Source organism: Nicotiana tabacum, chromosome 12, assembly GCF_000715075.1.
Source record: "Nicotiana tabacum cultivar K326 chromosome 12, ASM71507v2, whole genome shotgun sequence".
Classification (NCBI taxonomy): Eukaryota; Viridiplantae; Streptophyta; class Magnoliopsida; order Solanales; family Solanaceae; genus Nicotiana; species Nicotiana tabacum.
This window is the reverse complement of record NC_134091.1, coordinates 7,290,892-7,314,876: the sequence shown is the minus strand read 5'-3', so window position 1 is coordinate 7,314,876 and position 23,985 is coordinate 7,290,892. Positions and strand designations below refer to the sequence as shown.

At 35.9% G+C, this 23,985-nt stretch overlaps 1 protein-coding gene across 2 annotated transcripts; it reads left to right on the top strand.

Moving 5' to 3' along the window:
* Positions 1-604: 604 nt before the first annotated feature.
* On the top strand, positions 605-11,760 carry LOC107776184 (uncharacterized). Of its 2 annotated transcripts, none has more exons than XM_016596035.2 (16): positions 605-1,167; positions 1,421-1,482; positions 1,563-1,630; positions 2,415-2,536; positions 4,342-4,447; positions 4,579-4,630; positions 6,541-6,658; positions 6,741-6,771; positions 6,862-6,885; positions 7,018-7,169; positions 8,689-8,770; positions 9,276-9,398; positions 9,480-9,533; positions 9,614-9,683; positions 9,894-9,927; positions 11,006-11,760. In XM_016596035.2, the coding sequence occupies exons 1-16, from the start codon at positions 981-983 to the stop codon at positions 11,344-11,346; spliced, it is 1,626 nt and encodes a 541-aa protein (XP_016451521.2). In that variant the 5' UTR covers positions 605-980; the 3' UTR covers positions 11,347-11,760. The 2 variants fall into 2 exon arrangements, with proteins under 2 accessions (XP_016451521.2, XP_075082208.1); XM_075226107.1 differs by having other exon boundaries at positions 6,862-6,886; positions 7,046-7,169.
* Positions 11,761-23,985: the final 12,225 nt, after the last annotated feature.

Below are 23,985 nucleotides of genomic sequence, written 5' to 3'. Positions count from 1 at the left end.
GAACCCAAAATCGATTGACCAGATCCGGTACGGATCCCACATCCACAACTATGTCGTATCGACACGGGTGCGACACTCAAAACGAAGAGTCCGAACAACTTAGCTTGTGCTAGTGGGAAATAATAAATATTGTAAGAAATAATAGAAATGTATGTATACTAGGCTAGATACCATTGTCACAAAATAAGTAATCTAAACTACAAACAACATGGTATACCTAATATTTATAGTTTGCTACAATCAACCTGAGATCAACAAGAACAACATCCCAGTACAATCTAAAACATGAAATCGCCATATACAATTGAAAACCTATGGTCATAGGATCACTGCTACTTAATTAAGCATATAAAAAAATTAAAAAATAGTGGAAGGTGTAAGAGAAAAATCCAAAAAGAGCAACTAAATAATGACCAAAGAGTCCAAAAAAAGGGCATATGCCCTCCACCCCATAGGGAAAAGAATCAAAATTCTCCAGTGGACAAAACCCTTAAACCCTACACAAATATCGCAAATTCCTATAAAATAAAAAATATCTGTCCGACAGCGACCACTAAATCGAACATAACGTACATATATTGTATTGTATAGTAGAGTATAGTTTGTTCTAATTTTCCAAATTCAAAAAAAATCACACTGCAGAAAAAGCGAAAAAAGAAAAAGGAAAGCACTATAATTATCCATTCCACCAATCCGTATATCTACTTTCGACCCACAAATTTAATAAAGCCTCACATTCTCGGAATACACAAAAACAAATTAAAATCTTCTTTTAATAGCGTTATTTTGTAGGGTTTCTGATGTTTACTTTCTGAAACTACTACTATTACTTTGGTTTGCTTATAGACCCTTTTGCCGCCGATTCCTTTCAAATCTCCGTTACTCCGCCGATCACCGGCAGTTTTGTTGTATTGAGGTTACGTTTCAGTTCGATCTACGTTTTTTTGAATTTTTTCGACCGTTGAGTGAGTTCGCCGGAGATGTCGGAGGTAGAGGCAGAGAAGACGGTGGAGGAAGAGGTGGTGAAGGGTGGTGAGCTGCTGTTTTGTGGATGTACTAGTTGGGATGCTATTGGTCGCCGGAAAGTGGCGGAAGGGAATTTGATTTCTCCGACGAGGCTTCGACCGCTTCTTGGTGTCAACATTTGTTTCGTTGCCTCTGGCTGCGGTATATTATGTTCTTTTTTGCTTTTTTCCCTTAAAAAATGATTTTTGCTTAGTTGTATTGCTACACTTGCATTGTGTTTTTTTAATCTTTTTAGTTTGCTTAGTGAAACTGGTTAAAATGTAGTGGAATGTATGTTGAGGATTCATATAGTCGACCCCGATTAGTTTGGATTAAGTCAAAGTTATTGTGTTTTAGTGATTCTGCGCCTATTATTCTTTTTCATTTTTTCCCTTACATGTTGGTGGGAGTGCAGCTTCTTGTCATTGTGTAGCACTAGATACTGAAGGACGTTGCTATACATGGGGAAGGAATGAGGCAAGTTGTTTTGTGTGTGTTTATCTCTGTCTGTTTATGCTGCTTTTGTTACCGTAATGTGAAGTATGGTAGTTTTGCAGAAAGGGCAGCTTGGTCATGGAGATAAAATTACACGTGATAGACCAACTGTTGTTTCTGAACTCTCCAAGTAAGTTGTTCTTGGCTTGTATCTTCCTTCAATGGCAGATATAGCTGATCTTTTTTGAAATATTTACCAAGTTTAAACCCGCTACCACAATGGAGTATTGGTTGCAGTGGTATAACGTACCCTATGGCTAAAAACCCTATATTTGTCCTATTTTCCCCTGCTTATAGTTATTTGGTTTTCTCAAAACCCTAAATTTGCCCTATTTTCCCGTGCTGATAGCTCTTTGGTTCTCTCTTTGTTGAAAACGTTGAGACAAACCTTTCTATTTTATTTGCTTAACAAAAAAGAATCTACCTTTATTTTGTTTCTTCATTGTTTGAGGCCGGTTAAGCATTTTTCAAAAGTTAGTCGCCTCTATAGCCATGAAGAAACTAAGTTGTAGGTTTGATATTCGTAAGATGCCATCATGCTACAACTTTATTTTATGCTTAATTAAATGGTTGGTCATGCCTCTTGACTGCAACTTGGAATATTAGGAACAACATGAGTTGTCTTTAAAAAATATATAGGTTTGTTATGATAATTTAAGCGCATATGTAGATGATTTCAAATCTGTAGTTCTTATGAGGGAGGTGTTATTGGGCTCGTTTTCTTGCTTCCGTTTCTTATAAGGTACAGTAACAGTAAACATTTTACTGCTAAAACTGAATGTATATGTGTATAGAAGCAAGAAATGCTTCCAATACCCTTCTTAAGTTCCCTCTATGGTTAGTCCATATCTCCTGAAACCTTTATGTCTATTAAGTATCTACTTCTGTCATTAAATAGAACTTTTTCATTCCAGGCATAAAATCATTAGAGCCGCAGCTGGAAGGAGCCACACAGTGGTAGTGACTGAAGATGGACAGTCCTTTGCTTTTGGTTGGAATAAACATGGGCAGCTTGGTACAGGCTCTGCAAAAAATGGTGAGCACCTTTGTCACCCTACTTTGTTCCTTCCCTCTCTGTTCGATACATACTTGTGAATTAGTTTGTGTAACATAAGATATGATGACTATATGCCTTTGTTTCACCTTTGTGCATTTTTGCTTAATGCATTTCTCTGATGGATGCTTTTAGCTGCCTATCTTACAATAGGGGCCAATTCCTCTTTGGAATTTTATGTATGGAATTTAATCCTATTTTTGTTCCTGACTGAAAAGCTGGTAAATTTTAGTTACGAGAATGGTGAATGCGATTCTGTCATGCCTTACAAAAAGCTGGTTAATACTCTGCAAGAAGTGTTAAGTCTTTTAGATGAAGAATGCATGAAATGGTGGACAGAATTGTTGAGGGCCATTTTGCGTGTTTTTCCAGTTCTTTCTTGCCTTAACAGGAAAATTATATGCTTACCAGGGTTTCCATTTAATCACCTTGTTGTTCTAGGAAACCGTCTCGTTGAGGTTGATTTGGTGCTGAACTATCTTGACATAAGTAAGAATGATAATGTAAGTAGTAACAGTGTTTATCTTGACATATGAATTATTCGAGGGCTGGTTTGTGCCAATATCTTCTGCCAGAGCTCTTTACTGTGTCCCACTTGAGGAATGAGTTGCATTTCTATCGTAGATTGTGTGAACTTCACTTGTAAAAGAGATGAGATTGATGAGAAGTTGAGAACGCTAGTAATTTGGTAACTAAAAAACTTAAGACACAGGTTTGTAAGTGACAAGTCCATTTTTTCAAAGAATGAAGAACTTAACAACTTAGAGATCTATATTTCTTTTCTTTCAAAAAGCGTTTTCTGGAACATTGATCATGGACTTGAATCAAAAGTGAGGAGATGGAATCCATGCAGAGAGACAGTTAAGGTGAAAGGGTTGGGAATATGTCAAATTCAGTTACTTGACTGAGTGGAGTGGAGGGGGGAAGTTGATAATGTAATCTACTATTCAACCGGGCTAGTGGCAAGTTTACAAATTTTAGTCATGCCTTTGATTCCTCTGGATGTTGTGGCAAGTAAAGGATTGCTGAACCTATTTATCTGATTCAACTTCTGTTTGGTTATAGAATCTGTTATGCTCAATTTTTCTTTTTGACGGTTAGGCTATAGTGATTTACAGAGGAATTACGTGTGCATATCCTCGCTCAGCTAATATTGTACAGTTATTTGTGTCGATGTGAAGTTAATCTAATTAGCACTGGATGGCGGAGACATCTATGTCCATATTCCCAAGGGTGCTCGAGGTTTAATTACAGCAGTGTGGCGTTTGATAACGACTAGCGAGTGGCTTTCCCCCCCCCCCCCCAAAAAAAAAAGTTCCATCTGTCTACCTCTTTCTTACTATTAGCTAAAGCATTTAAGAACTGCAAATTGTATGCATGATATTTACATTTACAGTTTGATAATGTATTATCGACAAGATCCATAAAACTCTTTGGTAAAAAATTTAAGCAGTAAAAGGAAAGTAAGTGTAGCAGATTGAAACATAAATTTGTAATAGGCAGCAGAGCCTGCTTGTACATGCATTTCTGCTGAAAGTTTGTTCATTAAAATATTTAAGATCATATAATCTAGTGTAGGAAAGAACAACAATTCTTTGATTATATAAGCCAGTGCGTAGGACCTTATAAGAAAAGTTGGGGTAGTAACGAACCAAAAACTTGCTTTACGCATCCTACTGTCTTTATTTCCTAGCATTATGAGTCTATTAATTTCTTCTGTCTTGGGTTAGTTTCCATTCTTTTGTAAAATAATAAATTAAGATCATCACTTTTTTGTATTGTTGCAGAAATTGAATCATCTCCAGTCCAATGTGCTGTCTCTGAAGTCAAAACTGCTACTTGTGGGGCTGAATTTACTGTGTGGCTAACCTCAGTTGAAGGAGCTTCTATATTGTATGGTTTGTAATTTTTTTTTCTTTTAACCACCTTGATAATGCTTTGTATGAATAGAAAATTTTTGTTGTGCCATTTTCAGCTCCGATTTTGCTTACTCTCTTATTCGCATGTTATTTTGTGGTTTCTAGAACTGCCGGTCTGCCTCAGTATGGTCAGCTTGGTCATGGTACTGACAATGAGGTACGGTTTGGAAATTTTCTCATTTGTTTTTACTTTATCTTCTGTGACATGGACAAACGCTTCCAATATTTCCTTCTTACATATCGGAAATTTATGTCTTCAGCATGATGTATAACAAAATCTCGAATTGCAATATTTCCTTTAGCAGCAACAGTATGTCACCACAAGATCATCTATTCAATGTAATTAATAATGATACAACTTTCTTGATACTTGTTCATAAATTGAAATCATAGTTAGCAGCAATTGGATGAGCATAGTTGTTATCTTCTCCACTTTATCTTGTATTTCTATCTAGGCCCCCTTGTCCATTGCAACTGGTAGAGCTTTTTTTTATATTAACAGGAAAATTGAAAATTTTGACCATCTAAGGTCTACTTTCTAAAAACTTACATCTTTATTTCTCCTTTAGCCTTGTTCTCTTCCTGCTTTGGCACATGAAGTTAAGGAGATTGGTACACTAAACAGGCAAAATGTATGAGGATGTGGAAGTCTACCGTGTGATATGTAATTGTAGGAGCATAATTATTTGAACTAGTTTATTTTTTGTTTATTTATTTATCCTTTTTGTGCACCTGTATGACGTGAGGATGATAACCAGTCATGCTGATGTTGGTGCTTGTTTCCCTATCAAAGCACTTAAAAAACATTCATGTCCCAACATCTCATTATTTTTACTAAAACATTCATGTCCCAGCCTCATTAATTTTACTGACATGTATCTCACCAATCTGTACCATGTAGATGATAAGTTATGTGGATGGCACGTTTTACACCGAATAATCAGTGATTTTCTCCTTCACAATGGAGTGCTTTTATACTTCATATTGGGCTTTTATTTCTTGATGATTTCAGTTTTAATTATTCTCCGAAATTAAATGTAGAAACTTAAATATAAATGCGCCAAATCTGTAATTGGGAACACCATAGCCAATTTTCCCCCTTTCATGGCAAGAACGGGGGTCAGTCTAATAGTATATTTGGCCAAGCTTCTAAAATCAGCTTATTTTGAAAAGTGTATTTTTCTATTAGTGCCAGTGTTGTCAAAGGCGCTCTTAAGCCCTGAAGCGAGACTCAAAACACGTTGAGCGCTTCGCCTCGCTTGGTGGGCGCTTTAGTGTCGTATCAAAGCTCTAAGACATATTTTTCCTTGCCAATGAGTGTAATCCTGAAAAGGCGAACTTAAACAATTGATATTTCACTTTATCGTGATTTGTTTTTCAATTTCTTTGTCCATATAATTGTTAATCATGCTTATAATGATTAGTCTTGGACTACATGCATATTTTTACTTTTTCTCCCGTTGTGCCTTTTTCATTAAAGCCCACGCATTATTTGCGCTTTGCACTTAAAGCCCCAACGGACCTTAGAGCTTTTTTGTGCTTTTCGCCTTTGATAACACTGATAAGTGCTTTTCAAAAAAGTACTTTTAGTGAAAAGCAATTTGTATTTGGCTAATCAATTTGATAAGTACTTTTGAGCAACAATTGTTTGGCCAAGCTTTTAGAAATTGCTTCTAAGTATAATTTTCTCAAAAGCGTTTTTCACAAAGGTACTTTTGGGGAGAAGTTACTTTTGTCTGCTACTTAAAAACTGCTTGTGCTTCCACTCAAAAGCACTTTTTTTCTTCTTAGAAGCTTGGCCAAACACCTCAACTTTGGAAAAAATATTTTTTTTCTTTCAAAAAATTACTTTTGACCTTGGAGAAGCTTGGCCAAACAAGCTATAAATGAGTTGGCCTGTGGTTAGTTGTGCCTTATCGCAACACATTATTCGAGACCGTGGAAGCTGATATTTTGATTTTTAAATTTGGAAGAGATTGTAATAAAACATTCACATAGTAGCATCTTTATATTTGAAATTGGGACTTGCATTCTTTGAATTAATTAAGGATGCCCTGTAACATGCAGTATAATACCAAAGATAGCTCGGTAAAGCTAGCCTATGAAGCTCAACCCCGACCTAGAGCTATAGCAGCTTTTTCTGGAGAGACTATAGTCAAAGTAGCTTGTGGAACAAATCACACAGGTTCATCTCAACTTAAATTAAACAAATTTAGATATTGTCAGATTTGCTTAGTGCCTTTACCTTCTCTTTTTCTGGATTTCAGTTGCAGTGGATAAGAATGGATATGTATACACGTAAGTTCTACCTTAGCTTGTTTGCTTTGACTTGACAATATGTACAGAGACTGACTTACTCTTTCCTCTGTTTTGGCAAACAAATCCTAGGTGGGGATTTGGCGGTTATGGGAGGTTCGTTCATTCTATTTCATATTTTCCTATGTCTATGTAGTGGAGGTCCATTGCACCACCGTGTCTTTTCCGTGCTCTTTTTGGATCTTATAAGTATAAACAAAAAGATGTGCTTGGTTTTGCTGATTGCAGGCTTGGTCATAGAGAACAGAAGGATGGGCTTGGTCATAGAGAACAGAAGGATGAGTGGACTCCTCGACGAGTTGATGTTTTCACACGGCAGAATGTCTTGCCTCCAAATGCAGTGGTTTCAGCAGGTTCTGCCAACTCAGCATGCACTGCTGGTATGGTTTTTCTTGTTCCTTTTGGTGTCCCCGTTTTGTTTTGATATCATTTTTGAAATTTTATCTGTACACTTGTAAGCTGCTCCCCATGTGAAATGCCATCATCATTGATATCTCTACTAGCTCCACCTTTTCTACACGAGCTTTTCTTTTCCAAATATTTTTTTTTTCAAAAACTCTCCCCAAAAGTTTTCTAATGGCTCCTAATAAGTTGCTACAGCCTAGAGGTGTTCTCACATGAGTAGATTGCGATCTTTAAATGTATATTCTAAAGACGATTATTATTACATGTAGTGCTTCCACGTTTAGTTATTGCTTTGAGTGAAGAAGGGAAAAAATCCATTATCAACACTATATAATTGATTATTCCCACGAATAAGTGGATTGTTAGCCGGCGTCTTCTTTAGAATGTGAACATAAAGTTAGCTGTCTAGTTACGTGTAAAAAGTGTAAAATTAATGTCTGGTTATTTTTGGTTCTTGAAGTACAGATTGATTACATGTGAAAATAAGTAAGGTGTTATTATGGGCTAATCAAATCCTTGTTAATTTTTAATACAACAACAAAAAAAACCCAGTGTAATCGCACAAAGTGGTATCCCTGCCCTGTGAAGTGTAATCGCACAAAGTGGTATCCCTTCCCTGTGAAGATAGAGATAGAGAGGCCGTTTATTTTACCACCTTACTTATTTTCACATGTAATCCACACTTCAAGAACCAAATATAACCAGACATTAAATAAAAATAAAAGAAAAAGAAGCAGACACAACAAGCAGTAACGACATCAAAGTCCTTGTTAATTCTTAATATGTTAAATTCATGTCTAAATTTTAAGTATTCAACCAATCAACTATGCCTTAATTCCAAATTAGTTAGGTTTTTTTCTTTTCTAAATTTGTATTCTTTGTATCCATCCTACATTGAAAAGATTATCCTAGTTTGGCTTTTTGGGTATATTCACACTGATATCTTCTTGCAATCCTCCTTAATCCGATTTTGGTAGTGGACAGGTTTTGTGAAGCTTACGTCAGTGGATTTAGTGGTTCTTAATTTTTAGTAATCATTGGTCAAAGATCGTAAAAGAAAAAGTGACCAATAGTAAACATACAACCCTGATCCCAAAATACTCTACCAGCCTTGATTGCATGGAAATTAAAACTAAATTGATTGAAATATTTACTATTGTTAGTTAGTGGTTAAAATTATTATGTGACATGTAGACTGGTGAAGGAAATAGTTGGTTTGAACAAGCATAGTTCTTAGTTGTTTAAATTTTGGCGGCCGAGTTTGTCATACTAGGAATGAGGTTAATCTTTTCAGGACACAGTAGAAATAAAAGCAGGTTGAGTATCTTTTATAATGGAGTGGGGCGGTAGTGTCTGTCTGAAATTTGCTCTGCAAGTAAAATCATTCTACACAAGATGTGATCAGGCCACTTTCTACTAATTGCAATATGGTGGGCCCATGAATAGCAATAAACATCTCTAACTTAAAACTTCTAATAATGTTTTCTTGTGCAGGAGGAGGACAGCTTTACATGTGGGGCAAAGTAAAGAACAGCGGGGATGATTGGATGTATCCTAAACCTCTTCTGGATTTGAGGTTTTGTTCTTTATAATATTTGAATTTCCAAATTTTATTTTGCTCATACTATTAGTAAAGATGACAGAATGAGCTGCTTGTGCGATGTTTTCCATGTACTGGGTGAATTATAATGTTTGTGATAACAATACTGGGCGAAGTATAATTTTGTCAATGTTTTCTGGTTACATCTGCGATAACATCAATGAAGATGGTGTTTGAAATTTCTTTTCCTTTCGTCTTGTCGTTAGGGGTAATAGGGTGATTTCAATGCAAAGTCTTGGCAGAGTATCTTTGCAGTCTTGGTTGCTTCTTTGGATATATTGTGTTCAAGTTGCAATTTTCACTCTTCATGTAGGAAGATCTTTAATGGCAACCACGCTTTAATGGGGTATTGTTGTATCCGCTTACCCAGTCATTGTCTGGGGCTATATCTAATAGGGCATTCTCTATTCAAAAGCACAACATTTTTCTTCTGTTATTAAGACTACTGGATTGATATTTGTGCTATATTCTGTATTTCTAGTGGATGGAACCTGCGATGTATGGATTCTGGACATATGCACCACTTTGTCGGTGCTGATTCCTCGTGCATTAGTTGGGGCCATGCACAATCAGGGGAGCTGGGTTATGGACCAACTGGACAAAAGTAGGTTTGATTCATATCTATTCTTTTTTTGGTTGAGTTCTGTGCACTTACTCTTCATTTATTTCGTCCTTTTCTCAATAGATCTTCTGCAGTTCCTAAGAAGGTGGACATTTTAGATGGCATGCATGTTATCAGGTTAGTCTATTTCTGAAAAAAATGTTAATCTTAGAAGATGGAACTTTACATGCTGAATCCTAGGGTCTCCCTTTTTGTAGTGTTGCTTGCGGATTTGCCCACTCCATGGTTGTGATTGACAAGACCAATGTTGAAGATCGACTTGATCAGGTAATATTACTGTTACAGTTAATGTTTTCGCCTATATGTGTTATCTTGATAATGAGTATTAATTTATATTGATAAATTTAGACCTTCCTATGGCATGTCATTTTTTGGTTTGGGTGTGGGGGTGGGTGGGGTGGGGATTATAAAGACATTTGGTTTATTTTTATTTGCTCTTGTGTAAGTTATCTAATTTCTTCCATTTATTCCTCACAGCTTGACGTATATGATGGCAAGGCTTCTGAGGAAGGTACAGCTCTTACCTTTATCTATCTCTATATGTTCAGAGATTAAAAGTATGTGGATAAAAGTTCTTATAGCTAGTTGTAGGATTTTTTGGGGGAAATATACTTTGCTTCTTCTTTGTTTTTGCTTCAAGTGCGATTGAATCAAGTATCCATGGAATTGCTAATTCCTTTAGGAGATGAAAGAAAGGGGTGTCAATGATGGTCAATTCATCTCCTCCCCAAACCCCACCCCCTAACCGTGGATATGTTTTGTGAACTTATTTGTTAATTCATCTATCGTTATATTCTCCTAGAAAACTGATCCTAAATATTTGGATTGTCTGCATTAGGCACCACAAAAACCTGTCTGCATCTAATTCACTTGACTTCTGCTAATTATGCTATTCTCCTCTATTTTACCCATTCTATCTTATTTTATGCATTAAATTTTCATACATCAGGCTATTCTCCTTGAAAACTGAACATATATATACAAGTTGGCTGGATGTAGATACCACAACCCCATTTAATATCACTTCCCCTTCCTTCCCTTTAAACTTGTACTGCATGCATTCCATACTTCTACTGCTCTTAAAATCCATATCCTGTAGAGCGCTTCATATTTTTGGATCATTTGCAAATAGCATATATTATGAAACATTATCCTGCAAAGCATCCATAAAACAAATAAGGTAGGATAGCTAAAATAAAGGACTGCAATGGGTTGTTATACTAGTAATGTTATATGAGAGTGAATATAATGTCGGTAGCTTAAAATGTCCACGAGATGAATGTCACAAAAATTGATAACATTGGATTGAAAGTAGAGGATAAACTTAGAGAAGGTCGCTTGAGATGGTTTTGTCATGTCTTATGTGGACCTCTAGATTGTAGTGCTCAATTTGTCAACTGGTTTAGGATGTTTGTTGTGACCCTCTCTTCGTGGTTGATTATTAAGTTAGAGTAGACAGACGTGCCATGTGAAAGGCAAAATTGTTCACTTGTTGAACTGAGGAAATAGTTGGCATGAAAGTCCTATTTATTTTTACAATCATTCAATGCCTTTTCTTACTATAGTTGCAAATTGATCTTTTGCTGCAGCGAGCGTAGAACCTGTGAGTGAATCTCCAGTTTCTCAAAAGGCTTCCAAAAAAGGGTCTGCTAAGGCACCTGCAAATTCAAATAAGAGGAAGAAAAAAGATGCATCATCTGATTCTGAAGGTGAGGAGGAAAATAGTGATGATGAGAGTGATGACTATGAAGAAAAATCTAATGGGCGAGCTAAGTCTTCCAGCAGAGGTCGTGGAAAGGCTGCTGGAAGAGCTACAGCAAGTAAAAAGGGCAGTGGCCGTGGGAGGGGTCGACCTCCATCAGCAAGTAAAAGCTCCCAGCCTGAAGGGAAAGTAACGCCAGGTAAAAGAGGAAGGCCCAGGAAATCGTAAGAGTACAACTTTCCTGGTTAAGCTAAAAGCTTCTCAATATGATGAAGTGTATCTTATTCTCCATTGGCTACTTAGTTGCACTTTAAAAAGTACATCATTTTCGTCATTATTTCCATTCTACATTCTGAAATTTAGCAAGTGTAAAGCATTTGTGCTTTAAATTTGTTACCTGTATTGACATAGAGCATTGACCGCGAAGATGTAGGTGTTTGTCCGAGTTTGTACCTGGTCAAGCTCGTTTTTGGGGAGAGGAGAAAAAAGGGAAAGAAAAAAAAAACTTTTCTGGCAGTGAGGTGTATTGGATTTTTTCACTAACCTTATAAGTTGTAGCATTCCTCTCTGATGGCTAATTTCTTTGCTAATTTATGTTGACCAAATCTGCATTGCAATGGAAACAAATCTGTGCTTATCATCTATGATAGCTAGTAATATGGTGGTCTAAAAGAAGTATTAAACGGAATGTATTGTTCTGGATTAGCACTGTTAGTAATGGTTTGTTCTTGTCTTGTATATGATAAATGATAGTGATTTTTCTTCCTTTTATTTCCACACATGCCCTTCTGCTAGTTATTGGTTTGTAGAGGCTGAAAAATAGAGCAGACTATCGTAGTTTTGGGTTCCCATTTGGAACACACAGTGGATACTCCTTTGATGTGTAAAACTTGTAAGAAATGTACTCTAGCACATATGCAAGAATCATCTTAAGTGAATTAAACTATATAATAAGCGTAGTTTCCCTTCTTTTTGTGTTGTTTTCTTGTCTTTCTATTTCTTTTTCAAGTTATTGTTTTCCTTCTAGTATTTGTTTCATTTTCAGAGATGGTGCAAAGGCATTCTTGCAACAGACGTTGTAGTGATTCCAATGACCACAAGTTCGTTTATAATTATGTTGATTTCTTAGTTTTGGACCCTACATTTTAATCGTTGTTGCTTGTAAAGTCAAGCATGGAATAGAAAGAAGTTATAAGCCAGACGTTTAGTTGCTTTCATTTATGGAAAGTTAGTGACTTTTCTCTTTGGGGGAAGCAAAGGTGGGGACCAAATATAGAAAAACAAAGAGGAGTATTCAAGTTTATGTCTCGACTTGGATTTAAGTCAATAGTTCTACCAATTAGCGTTCATTCAATCATTCGAAAGCTACTATTCCTGCAATTTTTTATTTTTTTTACATTTTCTTGAGGAGAAGAAAAAAAAAGACCGCCCCCCCCCCCCCCCCCACAAAACAAAAAAAAGAAAAAAGAAAATGAGAGAAGACAGAGAATTGAGTAAAAGCCGGGATGATCTCTCTTGGGATATTCGATAAAATTGTAAGGCTAAATACATAGACAACCCATTAAACTTGCTCAATCTTTTATTTTGGCACTTTAACTCAGCTTTGTTCCACTTTGGCCTTCCAATCACATTTCTTTTGTTCTACTTTGACACAAAAGCTAACTAGATTCCATATGTGATTTGCCTCACCCTTGTAGGCGCGTGAGAACCATTTTTTAAGCCAAATTTCATACTCCCAATGTAGAGGCGGATCCAGAATTTAAATTCTATGGATTCAATTTTAATGTTTATAATATTGAACCCATTATATTTTAAAGTTATGGGTTTATATCTATTTTTTTTACAATTTTAATGAATTTTTATATACAAATTTTTACTATGCGTCGAAAGTTATGGGTTCAGTTGAACTCGTAGTTATTACTGAAAATATATATAAAAAAATATTTTTTCCACGGAGGGTGGGGGGGGGGGGTGCAGAAAAAATGAAAAAAATAATAACTTGAAATTACAAATTTTTTTCTTGCGGCGCTGGATTTTTACCTGGGATAAAAGTTTTTGTATCAAATTGGAAAAAAAAAACCCCATTATAATTTTAAATGTTATGGGTTTATATCTATTTTTTTTACAATTTTAATGAATTTTTACATACAAATTTTTACTTAGCGTCGAAAGTTATGGGTTCAGTTGAACCCGTAGTTATTATTGAAAATATATATAAAAAATATTTTTTTCCTCGGGATGTGGGCAGAAAAAATGAAAAAAAATAATAATTTGAAATTACCAAAAAAAGGAAAAAAAGTAAAAAAAAAATTTTTTTGGGGGGAGGGTGGGGGGTGGGGGGGTAGCAGGTGGGTATTTGCACGCGCTGCATTTTTACCTAGGAGAATTTTTTGTGTCAAAGTGGAACAAAAGAAATGGGGTTGGAGGGCCAGAATGGAACAAGGCTGAGTTAAAGTGCCAAAATGAAAAATTGGGCCAAATTTAATGGTTTGTATATGTATTTGGCCAAATTGGAATGATACAGAGATTCACATGAGTTTTGCGCAAGGATCACTCGCTTAAAGTTTGAGTTTCATTTCTCAAAAAAAAAAAAAAAAAAAAAAAAAAGAGGATTAAGTTTACTTAAAGTTAGGTAATACCTTGATCAAGATAGTTAACTTATCAATTAGATAATGATTGATTAGAGCGATTACAATAGTTTATGGCAGTATATTGTTTGTGAGTTGTAACACTTTTCTGAGTTAATGATAGGAGATGCTCTAGGGAAGAACCCTTTCAAACCAAAATAGAATTGTCCTTTTCCTTTTCTCTAATAATAAGGCAAAACTATAATGCATTATAGAATGAGATGGATTTGGCCCTCTTGTCATTGTTACATGTGTAAGCCTATTATTTTTGTAAAAATAGCACGATATAGCCCGTTTTCGGACTGGTCATTCAAAAATTGCCAGCGTTTACCAAGTCAATAAAAAATAGCCACTATTTTGCTGCAACAGAGACCGGTCCAGCATAATATACTGGACTTCAGTACACCTGTGTATGAACTCCAGCATATTATGCTGGACCGGTATACTTTGCTGGCTCCAGTATAATATATTAGAGACTGGAGCACCGGTGCTCCAAACTCCAGTATATTATGCTGGACCGATATACTTGCTGGAACTCCAGTATATTATGCTGGAGTTCTAGTGTACTTATGTTGGAACTCCATCATATTATGCTAGAGTTCCAGCATACTTATCCTGGAACTCCACTATAATATGCTGAAGTTCAAGTATACTTATGCTGGAACTCCAACATAATATATTGGCGTATTTTTCGGGTTTTTTGAATTGTGTTTTCGCTAAAATTTATCTTTATATAAAAAGTGGCTAAATTTCGAATTTATCTTTACCAGTTGTAAATCTGGCTATTTTTGAATTTCTCCCATTATTTTTTAGATATACTTGTATTTTTTGCCGCTCCCATAAGTAGTCGACAAAAAATATATATTTTTGTATATTGTGTATTATATAGATATAGTATACATTTTTTTATACTTATATATACTTTTTGGCTAGTGAATCTAATTAGTTTCGGTTGACAAGTCAATTTTGTATTTGCCCTCTTTTCTAGCTTAGATTTGATGAAATCAATAACCATGTTAACAAAAGTTTTATGAGAAAAAAGTGTGGGGGCAGTACTTCCCTTGGGAACATAGTGTTTTTCCTGTAATGATGATTTTACAGAGCACCATTGAGAAGGACTGAAGAAGAATGAGAAGGGTTAAGTCACTTTTGTGTAATTCTAATGATTGGAACTTTTCTCCATGTGTCTAAGGTTCACCACCCATTTTAACATTTTTATACAAGTAAAAAGTAGCAATTTTGTGTGAAGAACTTTATCTTGTGTTAAATGGGACAATCTAGTGCACAAAATATCTCGTATTTTCGTACAGAATTTGGAGAAAAGTTGTGCCCCAAAGGGCGTAATGCAAATAATCTACCTTAATGCAAGTAGTATGGTTGCTTTCAGAGTTCGAATTCGTGGCCTATGATTATAAGGGGACAACTTTGTCATTGCACCAATGCTCCGCTTCGAACTTTATCTTGTGTTGTTGTACCTAAATGTCAATTTCCCTCTTCTATTTCTCAACCTACAAGTAATTTGGGACTTTTATTTGGACAGTAGTGAATTGTGATAATGAACTTATGCTTCCAAAATAAGCTTCATTCCCTCTTGGAATATTTGGTCTTAATCTATAATTTTTTTTTACTATTTAAGGTAAATGGGACCTGAAAAGGCCATTTAGCCTAACCAAAATCTTAAAGTAACAATCAGGATGAAGCTTATATGACTACAATTTATTCGACTATAATTCAACCGTAATCCAGTTTGGGAACTTTTCTTAGATTATCTCATTTTGGTTGAGAAAATAGACTATCATATTTTTATATCGTTTGGGACAATCTTAACCTCATGAGATAATTTGGAGTTAAATTAGGATAAAGATTCAATTTATTAACACGAAGTGATAACCCATTCATAACTTGGTCTACCTATATTGTGTTCTGTATTATGTTATCTACCCTCCAATTAACAGGCCTGTATGGAGGCAACAACAAGAATGAATTATTATGATCGGAAACTGAATCCTAAAATGACTTCGAAACAGGTTCGAGAGTTTCGATAGAAAACCTTTCCTATTTAGTGTCAGCTGATCCTTTAGCGTCTGCACCAACTAAATCAGAAGCTTAATTCGAAAGACAAGAGTAGGCTCGAGGAGGATCAAAAGAGGGAATTGCCCGCATCAATTGAGTGGATGCGATATTGTCTTTTTAGGTTTTGGGTAATCCTACTGATCATGAGATTGTCTTTTAAGTTAAGTTAGGTCCGAGATCTATTTTCTTATATTTTAACTGTTCAAAAATTGTTGCTATCGATTAGCCTAATCCCTTGGTAACAAATTCCTTTCTTGTCTTACCTAAACATTTTCTTTATTTTTTCATATTAAAAACCCCTCGTTTAACAAGATTTTACATATAGCTGGTGTAGGGAAGAGGGACAACATAATCCACTAGGTGGATGTGCTTTTTATTTTCTTGTTTTATTCTAATTGTATGTTCAACGTAAAAGTCCCTATCTAAGCTTAACAATTATTTTTATTTAATTCAGAAATTAGTACATCACGTACTTAAATAGTTGTGAGGATGGACAACTATGCACAAAATGGAACTCAATCGACATTTTGTAAGCAAGCAAATAAGTCAATCACATTTTGGGATATATGTTTATCTTCTTTTGTTTTTCCTTTTTTCTTTTTATTACTCCTTCTGTCTCAAGTTATCTGTCGTGATTTCTAAAATTAATTATATCAAATTATTTGTCATTTTAACAAATACCTTAATTTTGAGCAAGTATTAAATGAAGAGTAATTATATCTTGAGACATAAATAAGTAAAATAATCAAAAATATTTTCTTAAATGGCGTATAAAAGAAAAATACGATAAATTATTTGAGACCGAGGGAGTAACATGTTTGGACAAAAAGTCAAATATATTTCGTGTTCAATGTGCAACTGAACATCAGAACATGGATCCACTCTTTCATCATTATGGAGTACAAAATTATTTATTGCTTACATCCGAAAAGAAATTAAAAGCACTATCCGCTAGAAATTAATTAAGACTTTAAATAGTATAAATGATTACTTGATAAATGATTGTCATAAAAAAAACCTAGCTATACTCTTTCACTTTATAAATTAGTCAAAGTTGCGAGATAAAAATCTTTTATCCCAATCAAAAAATATATGATTATATGATCTTTTTTTCTAAGTTTGCTAAATCAAAATTTATAACATTTAAAAACGTATAGACCTAATATAAATATTCAACAAAGATTTACGACGTATGTGTATGTAGGGATATCGAATGTGTCTGAGCCTGCCTATACAAAATGATACCTTGGGATCAAATGCGTAAAAATTGTATGGGGCGTTCTATTTGGTCGCCCCCATTTAACCTATACTCATTTTTTTTAAAAGTCTTAACTTGTACCCACTTTTTAAACAACTTCAATCCCCTTTCTCCTCCTCAAAGTTATATCCGCCCTCAAAGTTAGGTATTATTCCTTTTTTGAGTCACCTTATATCTTCATAATCAATTAGTGGGTTTAATTGATCAGTTGTGACGGTGAAGCACGCAAGAGATGCATTGTGCATCCTTCGGTTCAGCGGCGTTTTTTCGACGTTATCGTCTCAGATGTCCACATGCCTGATATGAATGGCTTTCAGTTACTGTACAAAGGTGTTTGGCGTTTTGGTTTCGAAGTTATATTTATTTCCTGCTTTGGAATAGCAGCGTAGCTTTTGCTTTTTGGCATATGTGGACTTCTAAAATAGGGAAAAAGAAGTCATTGCAGGCAGCATGTGAATTGGATTACCCAAAAGAAAAACATATTTGTGAATAGTTTCAACGTTCGAATCATATGGAAAGTCAGTTAAAACTCCAACTCTAAGAAGGCTGAAGTTCGCCAGTTACAAACCAAAATTTCAGCTCTAGAGCTGAAGTTCGACAGTTACAAAATAAAAACTTCAGCTCTAGAGTTGAAGTTTGCCAGTTACAAAACAAAAACTTCAGCTCTAGAGCTGAAGTTCGCCAGTTACAAAACAAAAACTTCAGCACACTTGCTACATCAGTCCCGTATACTAGAATGCTGAAGTTTTGTGTGACTGCCTTTGCTACTTCAGCCCCGTATGCTCAAGTTACACGAAAAAGTGGGTACATTTGCAATTTTTTTTACAAAGCGGGCACAAGTTAAAACGTGACCCAAAAAGCGGGTATAGATGCAAATACCCTGTCACACCTCCTTTTTCGCCCGCGCCGCCGTGAAAGGATGCAGAAGGGAGTTTTTTCCAATTAAAGGACAATCGAAATGAGATTTATTTATTTATTTCAAAGTCGCTACTTGGGAGATTTATGGTGTCCCAAGTCACCGGTTTTAATCCTGAATCGAGGAAAAGAATGACTCTGTATTATAGTACGCAAATCAGAAATTCGGATAAGGAATTCTGTTAACCTGGGAGAAGGTGTTAGGCATTCCCGAGTTCTGTGGTTCTAGCACGGTCGGTCAACTGTCGTATTTAGCTTAATTATCCGAGTTTCGTGGTTCTAGCACTGTCGCTCAACTGTCGTATTTAGCTTAATTATCTGATTTTATACAATTATGAACTTATGTGCAAAGTTTAAACTCTTTACCGCTTTTATTATTATTATTATTATTATTATTTTAACAGAGAATTACAACATTGTGAAAAACGTATCTCGAACCACGTCACATCAATGTACCCGTGGTTATCGACACATTTCGACTCTGTTGAGATTTGGATTTGGGTCACATAAATGTGCACCCGAGTTTAAGAAAGTAAATTGTTAAAGGCGCGCCTAAAGCGACTAGCGTATCATTATTTTGGGTAAGGCCGTGAAATTTGCTAAACAGCCGAATCCGAAGTCTATACAATTATTAATCAATTATTGAGGGCCCCGCAACTTGTGCGTTTTATTGGGCGAGGCTCATCTCGTTTATTTTTAAAAGGATAATCCTAAAGTGACTATATTTTTTCTATTTAAGTTCGTCTCTAAAAAAAGAGAAAAATTCTAATTAATTACATGCTTGAAAAGGCCGCTACTTATTTATCGGATTAAGACAAATGCAAACTGAAAATTGCAATCGAGACAAAGGGAGATTGTTTCATGCCTTGTTCTATAATTGAATATTACTAAAATTGAAATTATAAATAGAATACGGAATTTACAAATAATATTACCAAAATAAACTAATTATCCTCTAACTAATTTAGACCCACATTGTTAGATGAATTGAACCGTTGGAATTAATTGTTTACAACTATTTGAAACTGGAATTAACCTTAATCACTAATGCTTATTCGAAAGTTTGTTAAACTTAATCGCTAACTCGTCTTGTTTGAACTCAACTCATGCCTATTGGATTAATGATCTTAGCAATTACTACTACAATCCTAACCTAAAATATAGTGGGCCTACTGATTCTACGAAATTACTGGCCATTTTTGATTCTGCCTAATATTTACAGATCTCCATTACTAACATGATTAAAAATTTACAAGCTTTGACTCATTTCTATTCTGGTTTGTATGAATTCAGAATTATACTTCACTAATTAAACTAAATCAAAATAATCTCCAGTAATGACTATCTATCAATTCATGTACCCATAGGCAAATAGAAACCAGTTCAAACTACTTAAAATAATTCTAAGTACAGTCCAATTTTCAGTATAGTTGTACAATGTAAATACATGTTTAAGATGAGCATAAACATATACAATATTTCCTAATGCACATTCTAATACGTTAATTGAACACACTTTAATAGGCAATCTGTTAAGCCTTTTAATTCAACATTTTTTGCAGTTTGAAGTCACCTCAGAACTAATCTCAGAAATGTGTACCTGGAAAGGGACCACAAGGAAAAGGAAGAAAAGGATCAGCAGGAGCAGTAGCAACAACACAGCAACAACAACAGTAATGGAAACGGAACAGCCCAGTAACAGTGTTTAATAAAACCAGCAGAATTCCAGCAACACCCCAATGAAACAATAACAAATAACCAACTAAACTCAAGGAACAAACCAAATGAAAGCCCAGAAACACCAACAACAATCAACGGGCAGAAACAAAGTGAACCAGGAATGCAATAGGACAATCGATTTCTGACTCTCTGTCTTTCAAACTCTTAAGGAAAGAAACTCAGAACTTCAATTCAAAAAAAACCAACACTAATTCTGATTTTCAGTAGTCAAAGCAAGACCTCACTCTTTCAGTTTTTAGTTCTTAAATTACTCACCTTTTTTAGATTGAAAGACCAGTTAATGTTTTACCCTTAAATTCTGACCCCCTTAACTTGTGTCAACCTCTTCCTCTTTATAGCCAAACTTGAAGGACTTAAATTAATCCCACCATCTTCTCCCCATCCCCCTTTTGAATCCCAATACTTAATGTTTTGTCCCCCACTATATTAAACAAATATATTAGTTCCCACTACCACATATCTTTTCTTTATTTAATTCCATTATTCCCTACTACCGCATACTTTGTCCCCAACTATATTAAACAATGTATTAATTCCCACTACAACATGTCTTGTCCCCCACCATGTATTAATTTAATATTATTAGTACTTAGTGGGCTGAGCACTCAAATTAATCATTTTTTAAAACTTAAAATCTCGATAATGCCCCTGAAAATACTGCAATTTACCATTCTACCCCCATCAGCTCTATCCAATCCTACTAAATCAATTAACCAAACTATAGCAGCTATAACCAATTCATCTAATCAATTTCCAACTAATAATCAAACTCTGCATAATAAACTCGCCAAACAAACTCCTAATCGACAACATTCATGAATTAACAATAGAGTCAGATTCATATCAACAAACTTAATAGGACAAACAAGTAGATTTAAATCACTAAACTCAACATCAGTTGAACTTCAAACTAAATCAAACAACATCATAACAAAGATGAATGATTCAAACTAAATCAAAAACTAAAGACCAGCACATAAACACTCGACATTAAATCACTTGATGAAAAACTAACGAACTTCAAACAAAAATGAACACGAATTATCTCTAATACAAACAAAGACCTGGGTTCGAATTCAAACCAACCTATCGAAACACGAACATAATCATAGAAAGAAGAAAAGGAGCGGAAGATGAATTCACTGAACGAAAACTAAAAGAAAAGAGAACGGAAACCTACTAGTTTGAAGTCCGGGTTCGAACGGAACCTCAACGAACAACGCCGAACGGGAACCTCAAGAGTTGTTTCATGGCTACACTGTTGTGAATGGGAAGCGGTAGAAGAAGCGACGATGATGGTAAAGCTCAGAGACGACGGGGAAATAACAGTTGGCTGTTGGTGGCTGGTCGTGGAAGTTGCTACTGGTTTGGGGGCGATGGAGGTGACGATGGTCGTTTGGACGTGACGACGACGGGGCTGGGGACGATGGACGCTGGTTCGTTGCTGGAATGACAGATTGGTTGTTGCTGGCTGGGGTTATGGGTGACGGGAGGCTATTGGAAGCTGATGGGTGGTTCGACGCTACTGGAGTGAGGTCGAAGGGTTTGGCGATGGAGTTTGGCAGTGTGACGGGCTGTTTCAGGTGGAACGAGGAAGAAGATGATCAGAGCTGTCTTGAACGGATGGACTGGAATGGTGCTGGTTGGGCGACGCTGGAGGGGTCGTTTGGAGGGTGGTCGCCGGGCTGTTGTGGGTGAAGACGTTAGGCTGTGATCTCTGGCGAGTTTTTGGCGGAGACGAGGGGCAGCAACGTGGAGAAGGTGATGGGCAACTATAGAGGTGAGGTCGTTTGGAGCTGATGCAGGAGGAATGGGCGGGTGTTTTAGGGTTTGGGGAAAATGAAGAGTGAAAAATGGGAAGGGGGGGTAACTCGTTTGGTTATGGGGCGGACCGGGTCGGGTTGACCCGGTAGGGGTTTGGTTAAGGGGTTATCTAGTTTTGGGCTTGTGGTTTAAAATTGAAGAAAAGGCCCAATCCGATTTTCTTCTTCTTTTATTGCTTCTTTTTTCTTCTTTTATTTTTTCTTAAACTAAAACTAAATTCTAAAAAATCATACATTATCCTATAGAACTAAATTAATTTATAAAAGTACAAATTAACTCTTAATAACAATTAACACACAATTAAATAGCAATTACGATAAAATCACACAATTTGGACATTAAATGCAACGTACATTATTTTTATGATTTTTTGTTCTTGTAAAACAAACTTAATTGCTCCTAATTGTAGAATTAAATCCTAAATGCAAATGCGACATATTTTTATATTTTTTATTAATTTAACAAATAAACATGCACGGACAAATACAAATAATTATCCAAAAATGCCACGAAAATTCTCAAAATTGCACACAAAGAAAAAATTATTTTATTTTGAATTTTTGGGAGTAATTCTCACGTAGGGCAAAAATCACGTGCTCACATGCCCCATCAAAAGCGGAGCTAGCATATAGTATGCGGGTTCGGCTCAGCTGAACCCAGTTACTTTTGCTTAAAAATTGTATTTATACTTAAAAATTCATTGAATATGCATAAATATTTAATTGTGAACCTAATATCTAAGATAAACTTCAAATTCTAATTTCGTCTCTACTTGAGACGGTAGGTAATCAATAAATTACTATTCTGAAAACATGTGTCACAATTTTGAATACTTTTAGCTTAATTGAATCTTCCTATTAGTTATAATAATTCTGTTTACCTTGAAAATGGTAATTAAAATTAGATTTGATTTTGAGGTTCTAAAAATACGTGATTTATTTTTATGCTAGTTGTTAAATAGTAGATGCTAAGTGTGAGACTAGAAAATGAGATAAGAACTTTGAAAGCAGTATGTTTAAGCAAACCGAGTGGTTGAGAATCGGGGCCTCGAGCCAGATTATACGGGGCCTCGAGGTTGAGCCAGATACTAAGCAGTGGACAGCCGATGAAGGACTAACAATTTTGGGAGCTTTGATGAAGCTCTATATGATTAATAATGAGCAATAAATGAAGAACAATTAATAGAACACAATGAATGTAAGTAATACATGTAAGTAATAAAATCAAGAGAATATGTTTAAGTTAGAGAGCAGAGAATATTCTTGTATTGAATGTTGTGTGTAATATCATGTGTGCAAAAAATAACAAGGGTCCTCTTTATATAGGACATGGAATCCCAACATAGTACAGACGCATTTATTATAAGGTTTTGAGGCTGGTACAACCATTTAATGCCACGGTACGGGCTTGAACTAGCCTAATAGACTTGGTCAACTTTAATCGCATGCCTTGGGAACTTCCCATTTGTCCATCATAGCCTTTGATTTGCACTACCTCGAGGTCGATCATTAAAAACCCTCAGGGTCGAACCTCGAGCTCGGCCTCGAGGCTTCAGGGGGCGGTCTCACGAAGCACCATAATGATCATAAAATCGGACCCTCTGATTTTTACCGTATACAGATAGTCCCTGCGTTTCTTAGAATTAAAATGGCAAGAAACGGTCTTGAATTCTTACCTCTTCGATACTATCCCCATGAAGTCAGCCTATCAGAGCATTAAATGCCATGACTCAAAAGATTGTGCAAGGGTCACTGTCCACACGACTATCGAGAAGCCCATACACCGATATTAGTTCAGCCTTTCCACTTCCCAAACTCTGCTCGTGTGGCTTCTATAAATACCTCAATTGTTTTTCCATTCTTACTTTACAACACCTTCAAGATTTTACCAAGTTCACCATCTTCTGCATTCTTCTTCCTTCTGTGCTTGCTTCTTCATTTTCCTTCCTAGAAACCCCTCTTTTTCATAATCATGGCCAGAACCTCTAGAACGGTACCTCAGAAGGAGGGCACCGCCTCCTTGTCACACCCGTCAAAATGCAAACCAAAAGTACCCCCAACGGTCGAGCAATGTACCCCTACCAAATTTGATACTGTATCCAATTTTTTCGTCGAAAATCCCCCTGCCACACCAGGCCGATGTGAGCATGTATCTCGGTACATCAGCGTGGTGATCGATACGAACAAAGTGAAGAAAGACCACCGATGGGGAAGGCAACGTTAGTAGAAATCCCCAGTTCTAGGGAGAGCATAGTAGACTATAAAGCTGGATTCCTCAGCGTGTATACATACCCATTTACTTTAGGCCCTGCAGATTCTTCGGATCCTTCTTCCCTGTTGATAGATCCGGTGATTCTCGATTTCTGCCATGAGTACCGAGTGACACTCGGTCAGATCTATCCTTCTTTCTGGAGGATCGTTCATATGCTCT